This window comes from Pagrus pagrus (genome assembly GCF_965226575.1).
Source record: "Pagrus pagrus genome assembly, chromosome: 22".
Classification (NCBI taxonomy): Eukaryota; Metazoa; Chordata; class Actinopteri; order Spariformes; family Sparidae; genus Pagrus; species Pagrus pagrus.
Window position 1 is genome coordinate 13,189,407 of NC_140204.1, and position 26,776 is coordinate 13,216,182.

Here is a 26,776-nt window from a genome sequence, read left to right on the forward strand (position 1 = left end):
TGTATGCTAATGTAGGCTGATAGCAATGGGAAGTCCATTCATTAGTGGCAACTTGGAAAAAAAAATACACTCTGCAGTCACTCTTTACTGGAACAAGCTAATAAACAAGCTAATTTCCCAACCAGGAAGCATGCATCACGGTGTTGTCGTCTAGAAAGGCACATTTTTCTGTAATTCTACTTTAAAAACAGCACACACTCGAGCTGTCCGTGGTTGCTGTATGCAGTCAAATGTGACCCTCTAGCCCTGCCGACATATGACCTACAAGCCCATGATGACTGACTGTCAGCGTGCATTCTTCACCGTCTGTGTGGATGAGACTCGCACAAAAAAGACTCCTCACATGGCCGCGGGCCATCCAGATTAAGTAGGATGTGTCTGCTGAATATTATTTTCTTTTTCAAACGCCATCATGCTAAATTATTCACAAAGATTGTTTTTTTTTTTTTTTTTTTTTAAAGCAGACTTGCATCGCTCATTTTAAATTCCATGTTGTTCAGAAAAGAGCAGCAGCAGCAGCAGATGGACTGCATGTAAATGAATGCATGTGAGTTTTTTTCCATCACCGGAATAAGCTGAGTCTTATTGAACATGTATCATAGGGCAATTGAGTAAGTGGCAAGTGACTGTTCCTTTAACAGTGCTAATGTAATTCACTGCCGCGATGATTGTAATTAAAGTGGCTTTGTGCATTTGCATCAGTGATATACGGCTGGAATATTTGCTCTGTTTAGAGTTGCAAATGAATGAACAAAATTCATGAGCTTAAAATAGCGTTTTTAGATGTTTTGAGTGTGTGTTTAGCGTGGTTAATGACGTGGTGTTGAGTGCAATCATGGGTAACTTATTTAAGTTCTGTTTTTTAAATGAAAAACACTGTTCTCGACAGATTTGTGAAGAACTAATGAATCTGTTGGGTGGGTAATAATGACTATGACTACACAGGGACAGTAGATGGTGGTGTCTTCACTTATCTGCTCCAAACACTGACTACATGAAACAGCCTCACTCTCTTGCCACGCACACTCGCACACACTTTGTTCTCTCCATCAGTCTGTTACATCTCAGTGGAATCAAACTCCTCTTGAAAACTAGCAGTTACATTTAATGAAGTGGTGTGGATCAATGCTGTTTTCCCCCCTCACTTTCTATGGTCTTTCATCAGTGTGTGTAAAGACCGCTGAGACATGTTCGCTCCCCTATTCCCCTTCTCCATCAAACCCTTCTGTCCTCGGCTTTAGACGCCTGGAGAAGGCAGAATTAGCAGGTGGACATTTATAGGAACTTTCGCATTCGTTGCTCTTCTCTCTCCCTTTTGTGGTTTTCTTTTCTATGTGTTTACTCATAGCTTCAACCTTTTAAAACACTTTCTTGAAAAATTGCCATATGGGAAAGCTTTCCAAAAGCCTATTTCCAACAGTAGTTTGAAGCGTGAGAGATTTATTTTGTCCGTTTGATTTAAGTAGATGACTACGAATGCTGTATAGTTAAGCTATTGTTTTGGCTGTCCATCTTGCTTTTCAGTGTGGAATTATTTTCCCCTCTTTTTCCTTCGTCTTTAACTCCAATCCTTCCCATAGCACAGAAAGAGTGTCATTTTCATGATTTAATGATATTGCTATAGTAGGTCTGAACCAAATGTCATTTGCACCCTCTATTGAGGCTTTGAATAAAGAATTGAATGTCTGTCCTCATATTTTATGACATCGTCACCCCAAAAAGAAAATTAAGAAATCCTTGAACAAAAACCTCAGTTTAAATAAAGTGATTCATCAGATTATGGTCTTTCTTTCATATTGACTTTAATATGATAGTTAGATATGATCAATAGTTTGAGCCAGAATGGGTTTTAAATTTTGTTCATTTCACACAAGTCAGAAAAAATAGCATCCAGCCAGTGCAGGAATCTTAATTCAACAAATAGTATAATGCAGATGTTAGTGTAGCCTAATTTGTATCTGCAATTCTGCAGAAATACTGGATTTAAACATAATGAATACACATGCAAAACAAACCTAGACTATACAGTAGTAATGACTAAACACAAACATACACACAATAACTAAACACTGACCTTCATCAACATACCCTGTGCTGTCATTCGGTTCTGTATTTGCATTTTTCGGATTGGTTTCTACGCGTCTTAAGTTGATATGAACACGCATAGCTCACGAGAGGTTGTGCATCTTCCACTGTAGCACCACCACACCTCCCCTCTGCCTCAGTTTCATCTCCCCTCCCTCCTCACTCATATCCACTCCCTCTCATCTTCCCTCCCTTTACTTTGCAGTGAGGCAGTCAGTGTGCCTGAAAGAGCGAGGGAGAGCCACAAACTGTCAGAGAAGAGCAGAGTTTGCTTTCACGTGTCTCATTTGCGAGAAGGGGAAAGAAGAGATCAGCATGTGTGGACTTTCTTCTTTGATTCAGCTTTTTTGAATTCTCGGTGACCTCTTGAGATCAGAGAGATCCTTCATAACTCCTGCTTGCTCACAAACCTGAGGCCAATTTTTCTCGCTTGGGCTGAGCTCATCCATTCTTAACCTTACCCAGACTGGATTTAGGGAGCCAGCGGGCAGTAGGCGGGTGCCAGGAGGCGCCCGGCCCGTGCGTGTGGGCCGGTGTAGCGCTGGAGTTGGTGCAGGGGAACTGGAGTGCAGGGCCGGGAGGGAGCGCTGGTCCTGGCGGCCCCGAGGGCGAGGAGGCCGGCTCAGGCTCCGGGTTCGGGTCTGGGTATGGTGGCCCGGAGTGGGCAGAGGGCGGAGCAATGCTGAACGCTATCTGGGAGACGGAGGGGCTGCAGACGGTGGGCATCGTGGTGCTGGTGTTCGCCTCGATCAAGCTGCTGCACCTCCTGGGGCTCATCAGCTTCTCAGAGGGTAAGATGCTGACGGAGATTGAAGAAGAAAAAGACAGGAATCACAGCCGAAATAGAGAATTGCTTGCTGGTAGATATGTAATATGTAGTGAAACTTGCTAATAGATTTTGAATTAGTCATTTCCAGCTTCTGTCTCTGCGGTGGCTAGAACTCTCTTGAAAGTCACTTGAAGTTTGAACACAGCAATTTGAAAACTTAATTGAGGTCACCACACCAAAGCAAGAAAGTCTCAGTGACTCTTTTGTCTCGTCTTTTCCGCGGTGACGTTATGAAAAACAGAAAATGTGACAGAAATATGTGTGAGCTTGTGATGCGACTGGAGGGAGGAAGGGATCTTGAGCAGGGAAAATGTGTCGGGACAGAAAGATCGAAGAGCTTGAGCGGCGACTTCTGACTGAATTTCTAGAGCCGAGAAATGAGAGTTCCTGTCATTTTTCAAGCATCTGAGTTCATTTTTTTTCATACATTGTGGAGTTGATTCCTCTTTTTTCGTGTGTATAGTTTATAAACGCGTGAACTTCTTCATGTGCATGCATCCCATTGTTGCCTCAACTCGAGGCTTACTTGGCACAGAGTGTGTCAGGCCTAAATAAACTGTTTAGTTTGGATCTACTGCAGTCGTCTCATTAAATAAAGTAGAGCAGCATAGTAAGCAGTTTGAGCTCCAAACTAGCCCATCCATCAGACCACTGTTTAGTAAACACGCCTTATTTTCTAATTAGGATAATCAATCAGCTGCTGTGTGCATATTCAGTGAGACAAGATAAGAAAAAGTAATAATAGTGGGTAGCTGGAAAAAGCAGACCTGACCTGAGGGAAGTGTTTACACGGAGCACGGAGGTGTTGGCGTCTGTGGTAGTGTTATTCCAAAGGCACATGGGAGCAGTGTTTTCATTTGTGGGAACTGTGAAGCTCTTGCTCAGCGTAACAGTTTACATCCATCACTAAACAGCGGCAAGCAGAGACGCGCTCCCCCCTCGCTCCGTCTAAACAATGCAGCCGACGTGATATTGATTGTTTTCCATGGTGAAAAGATACAGATGTCAAACCAGAGCGTCGAGCGCCGCTTGCCTGTCGATGCAATCTGTATTCCTCACAGGTGTCTCAGAGTGTAATTACTTAGAGAATATCTGTTATCTGAGCCCGAGGTACCTGACAAGCAGTCGATACAGGTATTGATGCTGTGTGCATGTGTTTGAAGTTACGTTCAGGAGCAGGAGCGGCGCAAGAGATTGAAAATAAGGCAATTGGTGTTGAAAATAAGAGATCACAGATGTTTTTTAAAAATATTAATACAGGCGATCGCACATTTGAAGACTAAATGTGATGTGAGCTGCATGTTTGATGGGGTCGGAGGAAACTGAGTTCAAAGTTAACCCTTTGCATCGGCAGGTAGATGATGGAAACCAAAAGATTATGAATCTTTTATAAGGAATAGTTGCCAAGTCACTGATTAATTGACTCCGCTTCAATGCAAACTTCTCTACAGCTGCATCTAACTATTATTAAGATTATCAAGTTATCTGTTGGTTATTTTTCTTATTGATTGATTGATCTTTTAGTGTATAAGGTGTCAGAAAATAAAAAACATCTATCACAATTTCCCAGGGCCCAACAACAGTTCACAGACCCAAGATTACATTTTACAGTGATAAAAACGAAAAGCAGCAAGTCATTGTTCTGAAGCCGGCAAATGATTGTTGAGATCAGAGTTCAGGACCTAGTTCTTGCTGTGAAGTGACAGTCCAGACCACTGAGCTACCGCACTGTCTCCTCTTCACACAGTCACAAGAATAACCTATGTTGACATTTTGTAACACACATCCAGTTTCGCAGCTGTCACCTTCTGCCGTTACTTAAAAAAAATGTTTGTTTGTCCCCTATTTTTATTTTTATAAAACCTCTGGGGAGGTGTTTAACTGAGCATACACGCTCTGCTTCACACTCATACAATCAGACATGTTCACAGCTGGGAGCTGCCCAGTACAATCACATCCCTCTCCTGTCGGCCACCTGAGCAGCTCCCACCGAGGTATCCCGGGGATAAAGGTCTAGCTTTAAAAGCCTCTGTGTGGTAAACGCCGAGGGAGTTTCTCAGCTGGGCTGCAGATTCAAACTGGCAACTCTCCAGTTGCGGCAGAGAATGCGAGCTGAGAGAACTCTCTTGAGTTATTGTACGCTGTCTCACTCTTTACTGTAGCGTCAGCTGGCAAAGAAGGGAAGCTGAAAGCTTTGCTAAGATCAAGTTGTAGCAGACCACACATTGCAAGCGGAGGGGGTCAAGGTTGGCCTGCAGGGACTGTACACTCTGATTGCTTCTGTTGCAGATTATAAGGACTTCAGACCTGAAAAACATAGTTTATTAACAGCTTCTGCCTGCCACTGGCAATTGTACATGTTGAAGAAATATAACAAGATCATTGCGTCAGCCCATGCACAATCACCAGAGCATTGTACTGAGCAAGGCCTGGCAAGCGGCGTATGTGTAGCCACTTGCAGTTTAATTGTAAATGCAGCTGGACTGAGTTGTGCATGTATTCCTGCGATCTATCCCAAGGCTAGTATTTGAATTTCACAGCAGCTGGCTCCGTGGTAGCTCCAATTGGCTGGTAAAATCATTTAAAGAGCCCTCTTGTCAGACATTCTCTTTCTTTTGTAGAAATTTGGACTGCATCTTCACATTTCCTTGTCTGGTTTGCTTGGATTCATTGCAACAAAAGAAGTTGTTTCTCTCTCACACACACACACTCACACGTCCTGATCTTTTGCACACATATGTACATTTCTGCACTCAAACAAGGCAGAGCCACGAGCGCAAAGTGCTGAGCAAAGCCTCACAGGGTGCAGACTAATCAGTGTGTCACACAATGATAAATAATTCTCTCGTTCAGCCGCACGCAGCAACACCCCCAACCCCAACCCCCTCAATCACACACACACTCACAAGTACACCATTACCCGAACAGGGATGGGACGCTGTGTCAATTTGGACCCGCCCTTTGCTATTATCTGGCGGGGGTGCACAGAGCGCCTTAGCACTGATATCCATCGAACAAAGTTCTTGTGTTGTCTGTGTGTCCTTGATGGGGATTTATGGTCTGGCAGTGGAGAGAGTTGGTGTCAGCACTGACCTGGGCCAGTTTTGCTGCAGATTGTCTGTTTTCACTCAAAGTAATTAGCAGCTCATTGCTCTGGTGGGTCAGTGTGTTGGTGGTGGAGTGTCGGAGTTAAACCACAAAATATGTCTGAGACTACAGTTAAAGCAAACTTATAACAGGGCTGGAGAATATAACCAAAACTCTATACCATCATTCTGGTCCAGACCTCTGAGCTGATTGATTGAACTTCTGGTTGGATCCCAGTGGCTGTTGTAGCAATTTTTAGGGCAATATGCTGATACACACCATGAGATGATATACATTTTTGTTTTCTTTGTTGTATTTGATAGCATAGACATTAGACTTTTGATACATTTGTTTTCTTCTTTATCAAATGATTTCCTAGAAATGATAAATATCACCAGATATATTGGTATTGTGATATGAAATTATATATACTGTTATCGAAGGCTTTGTACATACTTCCCAAACCCCTCATGTGACACAAACAGTGTAATGAAATTGATACATAATGTTATTATTTTGATTAATTTCTCCTCCCCAATTCATAAATTGAACCATTTTAGCAAAGGTAGCAGCATGGTCATACCATCACTTCGCTTTAGACTAAAATATCCCAACAACTATTGAGACATTATTATCAGTTAGTTGTTAAGAGTCAACCCTTGATCACCTTTATCCTGTTGTTTGGTATCAGATGCAGGAAATGTCACCAAAGGAAGGCTGTTGGATTTGAAACAGGTTGCAAAACTTTCAGATTTACCAATCAAACGAGCCTGTTGAATTTTTATGATACAAAATTATGAATGACCTTTCTGTTGCCGTTTGGTGGCATTTAGCTGTGATCTAGCAGTTCTGACGGTGCATGTCATTGATAATCACATCATGTGGGTATAAAGCTGTGCCAGGCCCAGCGTCCAAGGCTGACGCTGTTAGTCATAGCGGTCTTTAAGTCATCATTTCTTGACCAGGTATTTCTGGTGCTCTGTAAAGTAGGCCACCAGTGAGCGATTTGACACACTGTCAAATACTGATGTGTGTTCTTCATTTTGGTAAGTGCAGGAGCGGGTACATTTCCAGTACACTCGCACACACTGGTTTATGGGTTCGCTATAAACTGCACCGCATCCTTATGGGATTGTTTTCTTCGTCGAGTCAAACATCCATCATCGAAGTTGAGTCAGCAGAATTGTTTAGCATCTTTTTCATTATTTCTGATGATGGCATTTAAGATCTGTGCAGTTAATTTAATTGGAAATGTCCACTGGGAAAATAAATGTTGTTATTACTCAAGTAAGGAGGATTTAAAAAATGAAAATGTGCAAACAATGATTCAGTTACAGGTACTGGAGTGAGAGAGCAGAGAGCAGCTCCCCTGCAAGCTGTATTTCTCCATCAGCTTACCAATCCATTGAAAGGACAACAATCAACTAGCCCAATTACCTTTTTCCTATTCTCCATAATGCCTGTTCAGAGCTGTGGCATGATTGACTTAACCTTTGCCTGAGTGTCCTAACTTAAAGGTCCCTCTGGTGTCTTTAGAGGGACGAAGAAGGGCAAGGCTAAGGGAGCTTATTGGTAGTAAAAGGACTCTTGCCTGTCAATTTGAGTCAGGAAGGCAAGGGCAAGTATCAGTCTAGTAATCAATTCTGATGAAAACATCACAGATAATACATCCTGATAGAAAGAGGATTACGGATGCGTCCGAGCAAAGGTTTTAAAATGGATGATCGCATGCTGAAAGGCTCCCCATGGAAGGGCGAGCTGTAGGCAGATTGTATTCTTAAAGATGTACTTAATTAAATGACCTTTGTATCGTAGCAGTGCAGGGATGCAGTATAATGTACAGCGTCTCTGAAGCACCAGCTTGTGATATTCTCAGATGTTATTAAACGTGAATACTGCATTGCTTTAGTGAAGTGAACCACAGTGTTATTTGATAATGTAGATTGTGGGGGTCTTATTAAGGAAAAATGTTGCATAGTTTAAGGTTTAAGCTTTAGTACTATCTCGAGAGCTTTGAAGCTGCACATATTTATTTTTTAATCAAGGTTATAAAATCAGTACGCCCATTCGGCACGTTCATGGCTTTAATTAGCCAACAAAATGAATAATCATGTTGCCACATGAGTAGAGCAACAATATTTACCATAATTAAGCCGAGGACATAGGTTCTCATGCATAATGTAGTAGTTCCTTGCCAACAGTATAGATGATTGCAAATTTTTTATCTTTTTGTTTTGTTTTTTTCAGCCGGATTGAATATAACAGGCTTTATAGTCCCATCCATGGATGAAGAACCATGTGTTTGAACGTTTCTTTTGTGAAGTCTGCACAAAGTCTGCCCTGTTCAAATCGAGTTCACTCATTGCTTCTAATGGTTGGGGGATAAGTGGTGGAAATAGTCTGGTCCGCCTGCAAACTTCATCAGCTGGGTGCAGTAATGTAAAGAGAACTGGGACACTGGGAGGGAAAGTGCTGAGTTGTATCTATAGTTAATCTCATTGCCAGTGACTTCTGTAATAATTGAAACCATTTAATGTGCGGGGATGAGTTTTAATTTGCACTGCGTCTGATAAAATATCGCACATTATCAGCTGTGAAGCCAGACAGTCCTTACACACAAATTAAATATATTTTTCTAAGGAGTCAAATAATATCTACGACACTGTATTAGATCCACTGTATGTATGTTTAAAAAAAAAATAATGATGGAGCCTCAAGAGGAGGGTAATATTCAGAGTAAACATTCAGAATATCTGAGATTAAAATGGTAAATTCATGAGGAAAAAGAGGATACACTGTGGGATTGAAGTGATACATTTTCAGGAAAAATTAGAAATTCTTTCACCAGATGATAAAACACCTTCGCTCTTTGGAGAGACATAACTTTCGACTGGGTCTGCAGGTCTGGATGCTTATGATGACGTGGTGATTCTGGGCTGAAGTCAGAGTATTTCCTCATTGCTAAATCTGATTTCAAAGTAAAATTTGATTTGGTCATCCACCTCAGGCATAATGCACAGCAAGTGGTGTGATGAGGTTGATCCAACCTTGCAGAGTGAAGCGATGTGGTTCCTTGACAAAACATTTTCTTCTAACTTTATGACTTTATAATCTCAGGAAACATCCATGTTTTTTCTTATTAATTTACAGCTTTAATCTTGTAGATTTTTCTCAAATATCCCTCCTCCCTTGGCTCCTTACATTTGTTTTGTTTGTTTTTTACCCACAATGCTCTAGTAAGCTGTAACGATCTATATCATAAAGTTAAAAAAAATGTATACACAAAAATATACACAGAAAAAACATCAACACAAATCAGATGGTGGCTGTCATTGCACATGATAAATAATTCTGTCACAAAACTGGCCAGCATATCGATGACTAAAAGCAGCATTGTCTTAAAGGTAATGAAATAAAGTGAGTAAAAAATGTAATCAACCCTCAGAGCCAATTTTGTTTCATTTTTGGTGATTTCATAGCTATTTTTTCCACAGTCTTAGATCGCAACAGATGCTGTACTGCCCCAGTTTCATTATTCTGTTTGTCCTTTGGCTGAGCTTGTTCATATAGAGAAAATTAGATCTCAGTCTAAAGGCTGTTTTGGGATCTTGGGCTGTTTATGCGAAATATAAACAGTGAATGTCTTGTTGGAGTAAAATCCATAAATCCATTAATGCACTTTTCTGGGTGACTGGTGGCAGCAGCAGTGCGAGCTTCCTGTCAGCAGCAGGAATATGGATGACTCACTTGGAAATGAGTCATAAAGACTCTGTTCTTTTAGTATGTTGTTTTTTTTGGGGGGGGGGGTTTAGTCATGAAAACTGAAACTAAACTTTCCAGCTGAAATGTGATACAGTCTCCTTCCTTGTCCCACCTTATGATAATTACAATGATTGGTGTAGAAAGGGGCAGAGGACCTTTCCTTCCAATGCTGGAGCAAGGTTCCTTTAGACGGACTATTATTGAAACACTTCCAACTGACAAATGATTGCAATTAAAAGCATAGACTGCTCTCTCCCCTAGATTCCAATAAATGCCTCAGCCCTCTGATGGTGTGTCATTATGGCCAGAATGAGAGCATGCTCCGCCTCATAAAGAACCTTGGCATCCAGTCTCCAGCGCTCCAGTGAGTGCAGTCGGTCATACTCAGCGAAGGTCAGCACTTTATTTGACGTCCATCTTACGGCTAAAAAATTAGCCAATGTGACTGAAAGACACTAGCTGCAGTTAGATGGACAATATTTATTAAACCCGATTCAATTCGGTCTGTTTAGGAATTGAGTAATCCCACAAGATGTGTGTTTACATGCCACAAAATGTTTGATTTTGACATGAGCCAAGTAGTTCCAACTGCTGTGAAGCGTGGTATCTGCCCGAAGATGAAAGAAGTCTCATAAACACAAAGTTTTTGTAAATTCGGCATACGTCTCAATGCGGAAGCAGTAATTCTTTGAACAAAACTTCAACTTTTATTGGCGATTTTGGAGCTAGAGCCTCATACAGAGTGACATCTAATGGGTCAAAATGATCATGGCAACAACAGACTAACAGAAAATAAAAGTTAATATTTTATTGTTATAGGTGATGCTTCTTCTATGAGACTTACACCAAATGTATGTATAACTCTAGGTGATTAGTTAAAGGTCTTACAGTGGTGTTATACGTCATAAATTCTGCCCCTCATGGAAACTCATTCACGTCACCTACTGTTACTCCCAAGTGGTGCAATCATGCACAGAACTGGAAAGAAACGATTTCAAGCGATCAAAGTTCACACTACCCCCTCTCGACCTGATTGAAACCCTCATCTGATCAGATCGGATCAGGCCAGCCTTTTCCAATTGAGGTAACAGGAGGATTTTTTTACTCTGACTGGGCTATTTTCCTAGTTATCAGTGTACGTTAGGGTGCATGCAAACAGTTGCTGACACTCAAACTGGCTTGTTCAAACTGATTATAACCACAAGAGGTGCATTAGCCAAAATGTAATGTAGCTAATTGTACTAATGGCCGAAAGTGATGGCTAATGTGTCCCATTTGCCAGCAAAGCTTTACTGTAGTTTCTGCGTCTTGGCCTTCTGTCTTGCAATAACTAACCTGAGGGGAATAGTCAAGGCTTCAGATCATTTGGCTGTTTAGACTTCGATTTATTTGCAGTCGTCTTGGACTCAGATTATTTGGACCTGCCTTCCATCCTTGGCAGTGAAGCACAAAACGTTGACGTCATGTCACAGGATGAGTAACTTCATGTGTCAGCAGAAAGATTTAAAATGCAAAACAGTGTTTTTTTTATTCGGGACTGTTGGACAGAAAGGTCTTTGTGGTCTCAGTAATGTGCGCAGTTGGCTCGAGTTTCATGACAGGCCACGCTGCGACCCTGCCTTCCCATTCCTTCTAAGTCGATTTCACTGCCATTTTTCCTGCCTGCCATAAGGAACTGCAGGCTGTTTTATTAAATAACAGCAATGACATATCGCTCTCCCTGACTCCAATCTCGGGGCTTATTTGTATTTGGGCCCACCAAATGGGAACAAATGGCAGATCCGTATCCACCTCCTTCATCGTCCATGTGATTTATCTGATATAAAATGAGCCTGTTCACTACACACCGGGGCCTGTCTTTAAATTACTTTTCTTTTATTGACTTGGATCTGCTGTTCTAACACTTGCGAAAGCAGAATTGTAATCAGCAGATGTCCACTGTTGGCAGCTCTGGTATTCTGGGTGTCGGCTGTAATTTTGTTTTGGAGCATTAGAAAATATTTGCTGCGACAAAGGGGAATTCATTACACCACAGGAAAGGCATTTTATCTTCTGTCCTCTGGCGGGTCTGGTTGTCCATTTATTGTTGCACTTCCATTCACATTCTCACAGTTCTCTTAGTTGATATCAGTTGGCATATTTCTATTCAGTTATTGTTCTGGGGGAAGCGTAAAACAGCCACGTGTCTTCTCGAATACACACCGTATGAACAGCTTTTTCTAAACATGCTTCTGTGCAGGTTGAAGATATCTGACCAGAATCCATCCACCTCCATTACTTTCTGCACGAACAGTGAGAATTTCTAGAGTTTATGTGAGCAAGTAAAGCTGACAACCTGAGGCAAAAGATGCTGAACTCGTGGTATTACTCATTGCCTTCCAATTTAGGAGTTGCAGAGTATGTATTTCTAAAATGTCCCCACTCCACTGAAGTCCATTGAAAGTATTCCTCTGAGCTATGAAAGGTTTCACATTTATAAGTGCAATAAATCAAAATAGCCACACAACAGTTATGCCAATTTAGTATTCTGCTGGGCAGAAACGTTGATGTAACTTTCTGTCTGTGTGTGTGTGTGTGGGAACCGTGCCAACATGGATAAAATCCACCACTGGCCAGGCTGCCAGACCCTTCTCATGTGCCCTCCTCGTCCCCTGTCTCGCTGGGTGTAATTTCAGTTAATTGCTAGCTGCCAAGAGTCTGTCACATTTGTCCCCGTTTAGCTCAAAAACAACATGCAGCCTTGGGACCAAAACACTGGAAGGAGGTGTTAAAGTGAGCCTGCTGTCTGCCCACTGACCCAATACATATTTGGCGTAAGTGTAGTCATGTATCCTCAGGCTCTTGCTGACTTAGATTGAATTTGCCCAAAAGGCTTTTGACTCCCCATATGTGTAATTGACAATATGAAAATGTGACACCATCACTAATACTGAGTTGACCTTTGGAGAGATCATAGAGCTTAAATTCAAAATCGAAGGGGTATTGACCAGCCTGTATAGCACTGCAAGACATTAGCCTGGACCTAAATGTCATGCAGTTGCCTTTGCCTTTGAAAGAGGCAGCAATTCCTTAAATTTGACTTTGACGCCATCTGTCTCGAGAACCACAGGAGACAGATTAAGGTGTTATTAGATTAACACCTGGAAACCACTGGCCTTAAGACCTGGTGTGAGGATGGTAAACATATCAAAATACTCCTCCTATAGCATTCACTGTTCAATAAATCAGTTCAGTCAAGTAATCGTACTTCCGGGGTCAATGTTGTTATTCATTAGCATATGAAAAGCTGTTAAAATAACCCTAAAGATACTAGATAGATTAGAAATAAGATTTAATTTATGTACTTGTACAGAAAATGCCATCAAAGGTATTTAGTAATGAACTCCCAATGGAGTGAGACATTTCCTTAGTCCCATTTTAGATTCAGCTCCCAAAATGCACCATAAAAAAAATCAGTTGTTCACTGTCCTATCCATCCACTTTAGAAGAAGTGCAAACACAAAGTAAGTCAGACTGTGTCGTTCATAACTCTGCATAACTTGGAGGAATATGCTGCCGATGGTGTGTTGGCTGGGAATCATGTCCCAGTATCACAAATGAATCGCTAACTCAGTGAAATAGTTAATGCTTAATTTCCAGTTCTTTGAAGAGTAATTTATAACTTCTGTGTTAGGAACCAAGAAAGAGTCGCATTAAGATGTAGAAAGATGGCAGGGCAGCGCTGGTGTCCACAGCCAGATAAAATCACTCACAGATACGACTTGAAATATCCCAGAAAGTGACTGCTGATTATACTGTGCCTTAAGCAATGATAAAATCAAACTGAAGCCCAAGAATTTAAAGTCCAAATTGAATTGAATACTGCTGTCAGCTTAAATCCTGAAAGTTACTTTCCAATCATGTCTGCGACTGCAAGCATCCATACCTGCTTAGCGGCAATGTTTACATATTTTGCCCTTAAATGCACAGCAGTAGACACAGCGCAGCCTTGTGATGAACTAGATACCCCAAGATTGGTGTCTGATTGTTCTGTGTTGTGTTGCCAGGACTTAAAAACAGGCTATATTAGGAGTGAGCTCGACTTGAGATAAGATCAGGATTGACTTGGTTCAGGTTTTAAATCTGTCAGGATGGCGTGTCATCAGCAGTGGGAGCTTATTGATGGGACGAGAGGTGCTGATCAGGTCATCGGGGAAATACTGTCTCCATGAAAACCTTATGTAATCGACAGATGCAACAACCATACACTAACTTGTAATAACAGTGTTTCAGTAAAGACAATGGCTTGTTCTGATCTGGTTAGTTTAGAAACGTCATGTAAATACTGATGTAATAAACACAGTGCTAGCCTCAAAATGTGCTGCTTACTTTTCACCTTTCACCGTGTTGACTTCAAGGATTTTTACCTATTGAAGAGTTAAATGCTGATTAGCAAATGTTAGCATGCTAGCAAGCTAAACTCAGACACAAGATGATATAAAAATTCCACCTGCTAAAGATCAACATGTTAGCACTGTGAGCATGTCAGCACGTTGACTTTATGGTTTAGCTCAAAGTGCAGCCTCACTTAGCAGCTATCATGGCTGTCGACTCTTGTACCAAGAAGAATAAGTGTGTCGTTGTGTTGGGATGTTTGTGTTCATTATTTAAGGGGGTTTTCGTATTACCTGTGTGGAAACAGGCCTTTCTTTTCTAACCATTAAGTGCAACTAAGAGGGGTCACTGAGACTCTTTCAATTAGACTAAGTCTGCCATCAACTGTAACACAGAGCCACTGTCCAAGTGTGGTCAGAGATCTTCGGCCCACTCCTGAAGCTGTAAAAGCTCACACGCCGGCCGCTGTTGCCTGTAACACTATCATGTAAACTGTCAGAAGATAAGTTGTGCTCCCTCGGAGTCGTGGCCTACTTTTGTGAGCCCCGCCTTGTTGGCGCCGGGGTGCTAAAAGGACAGCGAGGAACTGGAGCAAAATTGTATAAGTTAAGACCTCGTCTCAGACACACACAGAGAAACATACTCACACAGAGGCTTCTGAGACACATGGTGCTAGTTTCACACACACACAGATGTAGCCACGCTGTTTTATCCTGATAACAGAGGGGAGAAAAGGCTGGTAACAACAAAGTAAGAGAGAAAGAGTGATGACATAAAATGCAGGGTCTGATGAATGCTATAGTAAACTATCTTGACCAATTTCACACGATTAAACCTCGATTTTCTCCATCATACATCCATTTCATAATTTTAATTTGAATCTCATACGGAGTAAGGGTTTTTGCACTTAGTGTATTAAATCCATCAGTCCCGTGTGGACCCCCAGGCCATCATTTGCCTCTGTGCAGCACTCACTGAACACACACCCTCATACTGTACCACAACAAAGACGCAGCGAGCTCAGCGGCACTGTTCACAAATTGACCCGAGATTTATTGATATCAAGCAGCCATCCGTGGTCAACTACAAGAGATTTTAGTTTGCACACAATATAGATCTATCAAATGTCTATTAGCCAGTCCTTTACGGGTTATGGATCCAATTGATTTAGGACTGGTGAGGTTTTACCCTCTGGCTTGACTTTACCTTGGAGATAAGTGATTCCTGAATTTCCAAACCATGAGGGAGTGTAGCTGTTGAACCGTGATTGATCGGCCCAGGCTCATACTCTCACATTCATTTCTCAGGGTTTAAGCATTTTTGCAGCTTTGTCAGCGCACTGATGACGAAGATACTGTGTAGTAGACCATTTTATGGCTAATAGTCTACAAAGCTAGTTTCACTATGTCCCCTGGTAATTATGTTTTGCTGAGGCATTTTTCTTTGTTTATAACCCTCCATAGGGCATCCAATCTCATTCTCTTGTATTGCTGCAGGCTAAAAAGGCTAAGGCAGCTTTGTGACTCCTAGTTAGATTTCTGATGAGCTGTACAGTCAGCTACAACCTGCCATTAATACAGCTGTCACTCAACGAGCTGCTACCGTCTGGTTTTTTCTTTCAAGGAAGGCAAAAGTATAAGCATGGCTTTGTGTTTGCACGTTAAATGCGTAGACTCTGTAGAATCTTTCATGTTTGCTTGATACTCCCGATTCTTCAGGACAACACCACCCATTGGGTTTTTTATAAGGCCTTTGACCTTTGTGGCTAAGGGCACCAGGGCACAGCACGAGGCGCTCTCTAGATTATCACACACATACTCAAGCGCCAGATCCATTTTGTCAATAAACTAAAAGGGCAAACATTAATCAGACAGCCGTGACTGCATGCTCTTTTCCTGTCTGATTAAGCGCCGTGTCGCTCACGCTCTGCTTTATTCCACTTTAGAGGTCCGCTCTTTTTTTTTTATTGCCTTCATGTTCGTTCAGCTTCTCGCCACCAGTCAAGCTTTCAGTTCTATCAGTGATAGCACAGATTGTACGATTTAGCTCTTTCAGTGTTTGCACTACATCCCAGACTCACTCACTGTTCGGGTGAAGAATACACTAAATCCTCGCCACAATGTCCTTGAGCTCTGAGTGAGAAAATATGTGTCTGTGTCGTACAGAAATGCTTCCATATAAAACCATCTTGCTGTCAAGACCAATATCACTTGGTAACAAAAGCAACATCTGTCTAGTTCAACCGCAGTGAGAGCGCTCAGACGTTTCCTCCCCACTGAGCAAGGAAGGAAGTGTCAAACAGGTAACAAGAACAGATGAGAGCTTCACTGTATCTCTTCATCCTCTAAATCTCAAAGTTATTGTGTCATTATTGAGGGTAGCATGAACTGGCCTTAAGCTGACAGCATCGCCAGTTTCTTTTATGGGAACTTTGCTGCGTGCCATAATGTTGTTATGTACATTGTGCCAGATCTGAGCCAAGAGCTGTTAGCCATCTGCTCTGTATCTGTGCCGTGTTTACACTGTGAGGGTGAAAAGGCTGAGATGGGATTTTAACTGTGCAACGTTTCTGTCCGTGCCAGCCTGGTGTAAAAAAGTTTTTGGCGCGATTAGGAACTGTTGCTGTAGGTCAACTCTGCCATTTTTGCTGAGCATTTTCTCAAAGAACACATTTGGCACATCGATAAAGTGGATAGCATCAATGGCTGTTGTAATAATGAAACATATATTCAAAATAATTAAGAAAAACAAATGATAACATAAAAAAGGATGATGATTTATTTAAATTATGTTGTGTTATTGTTAGCCACGTTAGCAGCTACTTTGGCGTTGACTTGTAACGTTTTTAGTGATATATCTCGACAACTGTTGGATGGGCTGGCATCGGATTTTGTACAGACATTTGGGTCACCAATAGGATGAATTGTAACAACTTTGATGATCCCTGACTTGTCCTTGAGCATGACCATGAAGGCAACATTTGTAGTTTTGAGTGTCTCAAAAACCGTTGACACTAAATTTCGTACAGATATGCATGTCCTCTACAGGATGAACTTTTCATATAGTGCCATCATCTAGACACGCTTTTTATTTTTCCTAGCTATCGACATTTTTTAATTATTGGAATTATCCGATTTCATTGTTATCATTGCTTTTGTTGGTGCCCAATTGCCAACTGCAGCCAGCTCTCTCCGTCTATAGTTACTGTACCAATCTGTGGTCTCACTCAATGTCCGGCCCACAACATTATCTGATTGGTCACTCGTGTTTATCAGTATGCAAAGTAGCTACTAACCTAAATTATCAAATAAATGTAGTAGAATAAAAGTAGAAAGTAGAAGATAATGTTAACTTGCTAAACTAACGTGGTGACAGTGGTCTACAACTTACCACTGTGAGCATGTTAGCATGCTGAAATCAGCATTTAGCTCAAAGCACTGCTTTGCAGTATTTTTCACTTTGTCTGTCTGACCTCACTGTAGTCTCACTCTAATGCAGGACAGGCAGGCATTTATGACAAAGTATATCTTACTCAATTCTGATATTGATTTTTTTGAATGGCTTAGGACATTCCTATTTATTGAACTGACATACGCTCACACCACAACAAGCCTTTTCAGTTATCATTTTTCTCTTGGCCAGTAGTTTCACACTGAGCCACAGCCAATTTTCCACTGGACCGCCATGATGTTGCAGACCAGGTTAGAGATTTATGACACAATTTTCACAGCCTTTGTTCAGTGATGTAATTGTTACCATTTCGTCCCTTTATAGCCCAGGTTTATAGAGACCTCTTACAACTCCCATCGGCCATCTTGATGTTAGGTTGACTGGTTATAAACATGCCGCGAGCTCTACATCTGCTATAATGTTGTGCCGGCAATCGCAGCCTCTAAATTAATTGAGTGTTGGCGTGATTGATAAACGGTTCGAAGGGAGCTCGTTCTGAAGCCCACTGCTGCCATCAAACCTTGCACTGAATTTTTCAGAATAGCCCGGAGCGTGAGGGGAAATAGGCTTGTGCGCTTATAGGCAAGGCTGTGAACTTACTACTTAATGACTTTCTTACTCACAGTGCTGTGGATTGTGGTCATCATTTTAAACCTTGGATAGGCCACTTTACTAGTCATGCACCATGCTACCTTTGTTACGCTGACAGGATATACTTTTGTCAAGGAGCATGCTCGACTGTGTGTAAAAAGAGTTGACACCTGACGAGATATCAAATTACTCCCCGACTTGAGGTCACGGGCACCATATCCTTTTTACACTGATGACCTACAGTGTGCTCGTCAATAAGTAATGTAACCCAGTGAACTAGTTGTAGATGACTTACAGTGACGCCATGTTTAGGCAGCCTTGAACTCAGAATTTACTGTGATAGGTTTACATGTAGATACACACAGAAAAGCAAAAGAGGGAACTACTCTTGCAGTATATTCATCTAACATCGTCACATTAAGTGATCCCCTAACTGTTAACTGGTGCAACCGACACGTCAACGTTTTTATTTTCTCCAAAAAGCCGGGGGGGGGGGGGGGGGGGACATCTTCTCCAGCAGAAGCGGTTGCTTTACTGCCGACGTCATCTCTTACTGTCTTTTGAAGCTTCCTGGTGCAGCTATAAACTAATGCAGCGCAAAATACCGTGTTGTTGTCCTGAAGAACCCGCTGTGAAATAGCCTTCTGTCTATTTGAACTATAATTCCTCGCCTCTTGCATGTCCAGTTTCCGAGAATGTACAGAGGCTTTTAGTTATCTGGGTAACTGTCGGACCTGATGCTGTATTTCCAGGCTACCCTCAGATTGTCCACAAGCGCGGGGTGAGAGCTCGACTCATGAGGCTCTTTCCATGCTCCACAGCCAAAAAGTCATCCTCCAGTAATCAAAGCAAGTGGCTCTTCCAAGGCTCTTTCCCTTTCTCTGTCTCTCTCTGTGATTTGTTTTGTTGTTGTCTCAGATGCTTTTCTCTTCTGTGGCTTTACTCTGTATGGGTGCAGACACTCAATACAGGCTTTAGTCACACAGGATTGCTCGAGTCAGAATTCAGCTACAAAGTTCATATTTAAAAATCTTTTCTGGTTTTACAGTTGAAGTAAGAAGACTGCTTGTTGATTGTGTGATTTGATTTAATATTTAAATGCAGATTACAGTCTTTCCTTACAGCCTCTGGACAAATGTGATGATGAGAATGAGACGAAACAGCTGTTTTATCTCCTTATGATATATCACTTGTCATCACCTGTGAATACAAAGCATTAGCTCCATACCAGCAGGTTAATTGTGCTCTGTTAGAGGATGTGGCCTTTTAGTGGACCACAATAAGACCCTTGAAGCTAATGAGGCATTTAGACACTGTGTCACACTTCAGGTATGTGAGACGCCCTGCGCCAACAAGACAAGTCTCAAAAGCTGTGCTGCAAGCACGGTGCAGTCTGTGACAGGGCCAGGACAGCATCTGCCATCATTACAGGCCTATTAAAAAGTATCACCAGGTTCAGTTGCCCTCCTTCATGAAGAGACTCTCTGCCACGAGGACTTAGCTCTGGGGTCGTAGTAACACTAATTGCCACTGCTGTCGTGTGTGGCGTAGAGAAGGAGAAGGCATTCAGAGCTTTGTTTATTTTGTGAAGTGAGTTTTGCATTTGCATAGGCGCTGCTGAAATGAAGAGAAAGGGGCTGACAAATTGAATCACCTAGAATTCGTGGCCAGTACATGCCAAAATGTGGCAGGTTTGGAAAAAAAGGTTAAGATAAAGGTACCCTGCAGAGTTTTTCACCACTAGTCATGCTAAAAAGCGTTGTTTTTACTAGCAGGTGTCCATTTCGTTTGTACAATGCGTGCACATAAGAACCTACTCGCATACAGGTGAGGCAACACAACATCCTCCCGCTGGTTACAATGTATTTTACAATGTATTCTAGTGAAAAACACTGAATATAAACATTTTGTTTATTAACCAGACATCTCCACAGGGCATCTTTAATTTGCTGTCATATGGAATTGTAGTGGGCTCTATGAAATTCTGGCCACAAAAATTCAAATTTTCAAAGCATTTCATGGGCATCTGTTCACATCTGACCCTCTTCCTCATCCTCTCCAGATAGCGTTGAAGATGAGCTTGAACTATCCGCAGTCCGCCATCGCCCGGAGGGCCTGGAACAGCTCGAAGCCCAGACCCGTTTCTCCCGCAAGGAGCTTCAGATCCTTTACCGCGGCTTCAAGAATGTAAGTGACAAGGCCACCATGCAGCCTCACCACAATGCATAATGTACAGCTCAGTGGGCTTTTGTCTCTCCTGGACATCTCTCTTTCTTGGACATCAAACAACATGGTTTCCTTTGAATTCATTAGATTTGTTTTTCTTTCTTTACATCCTTAGCGGCAGGGGTGTTACTTTCAACAGCCCCACTGCTTTATAGTTCCTATCACTATTCAGTGTGCACTGTGCTTGTGTAGCAGGAAAATAATAATCAAGCATTTGAGGAATACTATTTCGCTGGATCATCTACAGTACATCTCATACTAAATTCTATTATATCCAATTGTGCTTACCGCAGAAAATTTGAATTTCTGTACATTGTTCACTGTGCCAAAGATAATTAGGTCATTTCTCTAACACATTGTGGAAGATTACTGATGAGTAATCAGGTCAAAGTCCTCCAGAGCAGCCCATATGAAACCACCTCACTTCATTGTCACCTCTGGTGTGAGGCGTAATGAGATGACCCAGAATTAACTCAACCCAAATTGTCTGGCAATGAAAGAGACGAGGACTGCAATGAGTCCTGCGATAGTGAAATTCCCAACGGGCTTCAGTTTCCTGTTGAGCCTGCACTATGCTCCAGTCAAGTCCCTGCAAAGCCTGCCCATTAGTCCGCTTCCACTTGAGACAGAGTAAGAGGTAAGAAGTGTACTAATGAGGCCTTTAATTTGTGCCGCACACTCTGCCTGACTTCCTCTGTCTCTGAGGGAGAGAAAAATGCATATGTTTATAGGCACCTCCCAGTTTTTGCTTTTTTGTCATTACAGATTTTGCATTTTATTTTTAGCCACACTAGCAGCAAGGCTCTAGGGATGGCGTTGTCAGACAGTCGACCTAAAATATCAACAGCTATTAGATGGACATTTATGGTGCCTGAAGGATGAGTCCTATTGACTTTGGCCATGGCTTGGCTTTTTATCTGGCACCACCAGCAGGTCAAAGTTTTTTACATTGATATATCTCATTGTCCGCATGATGGATAGGCACACATCTTTGGACTGACGGGTCATCCCAGTGGCTGCATCCCCATGACTTAGGTAATCCCTTCAATTTTCCTCCAGGGTCACCATTAAGTTAAAATCAGGATACTGACTGTATGAAACATGGGCAAAGCTTCCAGCACTGTGTGAAGTGAAGCCAATGTGGAAGTGCATAAAATTTGCATTCTTTTAAATGGTCAGCAGAGGGCAACTCCACTGGTTTCAAAAATAAGTCTGTATGGAAGCTTATGAGTAAATGACCATACTTCTCACTTTACTTATAACCTCAGTAAACAGTTCCCTAATGAGTTTATGGTCTCAATCGCAAGTTTCAATTCTTCTTTAATGCAGCATGACGCTCATTTGAAAATGTACAGTCTCTAGCTAGCAGCTAGCAAGCTGTACTCCATGTTGAGTGCTAATTCGCAAATCACTGGCATGCTAACATCATCATTATTTAGCAACAACCCGCTAAATGTCGACCTGCTAACATTGTCATTGTGAGGATGTTGCCATGCTGATGTTAGCATTTAGCTCAAAGCAAGTACAGCTTGCACACTTTTCATTTTTATTCAAAGTTACTCATCAATGCTGTGTAATTAGACATATGCTGTTTGGGCAGAAGTCCAAATTGCAGAGAGAGTCACGATGCTGAAAATATAGCTACAAAACAGCTTCACTGAGTCTGTAGTGTAGCTCAGCTCACTGCCAGGGTCAAACAGCTCATCTCTGTCTTGCCCCAACCTGACATTGGCAGAATAAATGTGAGCTTTTAAGGCCAGCCAGACTAATAGAAGCTGGCGTGGTCCCAAGATGAGGAATTTGGCCCTTTGTCCTTGTCGTCCAGTCTTTCGAAGCAAATCAAATGTCTTTAGGGGTCTGGATCGGGGCATTTGTCTTGACAACAAACTTGTCATTCACTTGTAGTGCAGGTGGTCAAAGTGGAGCTTTGTCTTAGATCCAGCAATATGTCTAGCAGGGATAAAAATAAGACCTCTGGCTCTGTGTCTGGCTCTTAAGGTGGAATTTGAGCAAAGGTCACTTTAAAGGTGTGAGAGACTCCATTGTGTCATGAATCCCATGACCCCAGATTACAGGAAATAACACAATATTGTCCTCACGTCTTGGCTAAATCTGCTGGGCTTTCACAGTTCACAGTCAGGGGCACTGCCTCGAGCATTAGATTAAGATCTCATAGTTTCTATTCCATCAGTGATGATGCCTCTGTTCACAGGTTTATTTCATTCCCCACACTGCTTATTGCCACTTCGCTTCACCAGACTCGGAGAGGGCTTTGACAGATTGTATTTTTGATTTTATTATCATGGATGAGCAAATCCTACAAGCATATCAAACGAATGCAAATACATTTTCTGACCTCTCGCCATCTAATGGGATTGACACTGAATAATTGGTAAAATGGAACAACGTGCAAGGACAAGTGGGAAAAGACAACCTCATTTGTCATATTCTACAAAACATACAACTTATAATATTCTAATTGGATTTGTCCATTATTTCTGTGTTGATTTAGAGGTGGATAAAAAAAAAACTCAATATGAAAAACTCCAACAACTATAATTGCATCATCACAAACTCCATTAACGGCCACGTTTCCTCAAATGCTCTACAATATTCTTTAGATTATGAATGTAAAATATCCAAATATAAATGATGTCGTGTCAGTAATGGGGTTCTATCAGCGCTTCACCGAGGCAAAGAAAAATGCATTATGAGAAAAATAGCTTTCTCAAAAAGTTGATATTAATGGCTTTTGTTAAGAACAGTTTGTGAATGAGGTCCTGACTTTTAGCTTAGCCACATCAAAGTTTATCCTGATGGGACCCCCGGGCAGTTCAGTGAGTGTAACTATTTCACTGAACTTTAAATTGAATTGCAGAGAAACCGTGTTGTACGTGATGATGACTAGATAATGCGCTGGCTTCAGTCTCAATTGAAGAAATGCCTCACTGGCCAATGTCACCATCAGGCTGAAAAGAGATGATAAAATATGATCACTTGAATTTCCACCGTTAGTGTGCGACTCGCTTCAACAATCACAAAGTCGTCCTGACCTTTAATTTTCCTCCAGGTTTTTGAGGATGAATTAGCAAGGTTAGACGAAGAAGCTGACTTGGAACACAGCCATTCGTATATTACTGTCACACTTAATCAGTGTGTTAATAGTGTTGACAGCTGTAATTGCCCATCTGTGTATAGACACACACACAGGCGTGCACAGACTGTACAAGCGAGGTGAAATTACATGTTTTAAAATCTCCCCCTCCTCTCTTTAAGTAGTTAATTACATGGCATTTTCTTGTGCTGCTTCGACAAAAGGTTGACTGTTGACAACCCATCCACTGCAATGAAAAGAACATAAACAATGCTCCAATTAACAGAAGCTCCACTCCAGCAACAAAGAAATACTGTGTGAGCGTGGATGTGTTCCATGTTCAAGGTTTTCTCACGATGCTGAACACCTCTGAAGTCTTTGCTGTGATATAACTAAGCAAATGTTGGGAAACACAGTTATTCGAGTTAGATGAAAAGATCACCACTCAAGTATCAGATAAGATTAGTTTTGTTAGCTTGTTTTGTGTGGATCAAACAAACGGCTAATTTGTATCCCCCTTTAGCAGAATCATTAGCCTTGTTTTTGACCAAATACCTGCAAAACTATTGACATTCCCAACAGCCTCGATTATACATTGCGTATAGTGCTAACTAGCAAATTTTAGCATTCTAACACACTAAAATAAGACAGTGAAAGATGTTAATTAACAAATGTTACATGGTAATTGTAATACCTGAAAATCATCATGTCTGCATGTTGACGTTCACATTTACCTCAAAGCACTGCTGCATGTACAGCCTCACAGACCCGCTAGCATGGCCCCTCTGTGATGTCACCCATTTGTTTTTGGACTACTGTTTGGCATTATGGCTATCGCCTCCTTGCTTTTTTTGAGCCAGAACCTACCATATTTGGACGAAAGGGTGGAGCTGGTTATGATATCCTCATTGGATCTGACTGAGAACCTGAGGACAAGGTAGCCACGCCCTAAAGTATACCCTGCTTTGTTGTCTATTTAACTCTAAATGGGAACATCATTTACAAAAAGGACATCATACTGTATTGAAGAAGACTTGAAACCAGCGATTGAGACCATAAACTCATTGGGAAACTGTTTGCTGAGGTAGTAAATCAAGTAAAAAGCAGGGTCATTTTCTCATAAGCTTACACACAGTCAGACTTCTTTTTGAAACCAGTGGAGTCATGATAATATTTACCAAGAAGACAGAATCCAAAGATTCAAACAGCATGAATTCTTTTCTCAATCCCTGCCGCTCCTTAGTCTGTCTACCACAGCCACAGAGAGTAGTCTTTCCACTCACTACATCATTTGGATTTATGCGCTAGTTTAATGTGAACAGCACCACACACGTCACGACCTCCCAGACTTTATTGGATCAGGTTTGCAAGGACTGCCAAAACTGTAATTTAGAAACAGACTCGCGCTCGTTCTGTCTCCCTAACTTCCCCCAAATTCTTGACCTCACCTCACCCCACAAGATACGCAACTGGGTCTGTGAGACAACAACAGAAGAAGAAGTGTCAGGGGACTCATGCAGACAACCTTGCAGCATCCTCCGTAGCTTGAAACAGGAGGAGCCCGTTTGAAGCAAAACAACAAGGTTTCATCTTTATTTTTTTCACACCCACAGCTCTGTTTCCCAAAGTGTCTGCTCAGAAATGGTCACAGGAAGGAGGAAACCCATTGTACCCTGTGATTCTTACTAGTTTGCTCACACTGGGGAAATAACTTGTCTCTCACATCCCTCATCAGCCCAGAAATCACTGGCTGCAGGAAACTCAACTGAACTGAGATTGAAATCAAATTGTTATAAACCATTAATTTGGACATGCAGTAGTGCATAGGAACATCTTCACAATTTCTTTATTTTCTGGCTTATGATTTCTGTATGAACTGTTTCAGAGAGGTGTTATTTCATCCACTCCAGGTGCCGTCGGTTCCTTATCTTTGATTTGTTTCTGCAGCGTTCGCTTCGGCCGGTTTATTTTCTTGTATAGAAAACCCAGAGGCACATGTGCCTCCTGATTTGGAAATTTCACGATATAGGCGGAGCATTTCCTCTATTCCAAAGATTCAATATCCTGCCAGAGCGTGCAGCAGAAATTGAACCTGCAAAACTCGCTGTCTTTATCACCAAGCTGCTTTGTACAAGGTCATCCTCTACAGTAAGTCTTTGGTTGGCCCTTTTCTTTTAAAAAAGACAAACAAGAGGCATCCTTCTTGGAGGTGTTTATGTAAGAGTATTCAGTCTTTTTCACTGAATGCTGCCAGACAACCACAGGTGGGTGACTTTGAAAGGCCATGGACAAGGTATCTATTGAGGCTTGGATGGTTTTCATACCATCTGGAAAAACCGAAGGACGGAAGCAACAGAAACGAAAAGCTGAATCCTTGATAGAATGAAATACTCTTCTAAGGGCATCTTTTCATGATATACAGTCTAATGAAATGATACAAAGATAAATTAGCAGCTAAATTATTAACTGATTCAGTGTATTTATGTCTTTTCCTGTAAAAAGGCAACTAGGCTGGGACAGAGACTACGGTGCAGGATTTGGCTCCTGGCACTCCGGACTTAGGACTGCTAGCTGCACGGTCAACCAAGCTAACTAGCTAACTGCAGCTACATTAAGCAGCAGTCAGTGGTTACTGTAGCAACAAAGCTACCATCAGTAAACTCTAAATCACCTTAGCACTGTAATCTTGGTACTCGGTGCTGTTCTCGGAGGCTACGAATGGCCCCGGTCCAGAGGTGTTCCTGGGAGGCTGCTAGTGAGCAGTAGTAGTGGTATTTAAACAACAAGTGAAGCAATCTGTCCAGAGTTGAGGCAGAGCAGCTGGGGGACATCAGAGGGAGATCCAGAAAATATTTTCTCCATAAAATTTGATCTCTCGAATCAGTGAATAAAGTTATAAAGTTGTGTTTTTGTACAATAATCCATGAGCCCCAGCCCTCGAAAACACTTTCTCTTTATACACCCGTGGCAGGGTCGCATGCAGGATGAGTCATGAACATTTCTTTAATTGGGATTAATAATGAATAATAATAATTTCATAATAAATACTGGAACATCAAACTGAAGAACTGTATAGAAGCAAGTAACAAAAATGAAAAGATGAGTCCTTGAACGAATAAAATGTGTTCTAAGGTATCTTTCCTCACGACACAGTCTGGTTCAATGATGATGGCATGAATTAGCAAATCATTTTGTTAACTTGAAGTTACAACTTAACATCAAACTAAAAAACAGTGTTTCACTGCTCTATCTGGTTGAAAATGTCAGTGTTGCTGCAC

General features: G+C 41.7%; 1 protein-coding gene across 4 annotated transcripts in view; it reads left to right on the plus strand.

Moving 5' to 3' along the window:
* Positions 1-26,776, plus strand: part of kcnip4a (potassium voltage-gated channel interacting protein 4a) — a 137,656-nt gene that overhangs the window by 105,439 nt on the left and 5,441 nt on the right. For 2 of the 4 annotated variants that reach the window (XM_084344871.1, XM_084344872.1), the window contains one exon: positions 20,241-20,365. In XM_084344871.1, the coding sequence (XP_084200997.1) occupies positions 20,241-20,365 (125 nt within the window). Of the gene's footprint in view, positions 1-2,537; positions 2,877-18,930; positions 19,031-20,240; positions 20,366-26,776 lie in introns of those variants that run through there. The other 2 variants (XM_084344874.1, XM_084344873.1) reach the window with 2 other exon arrangements.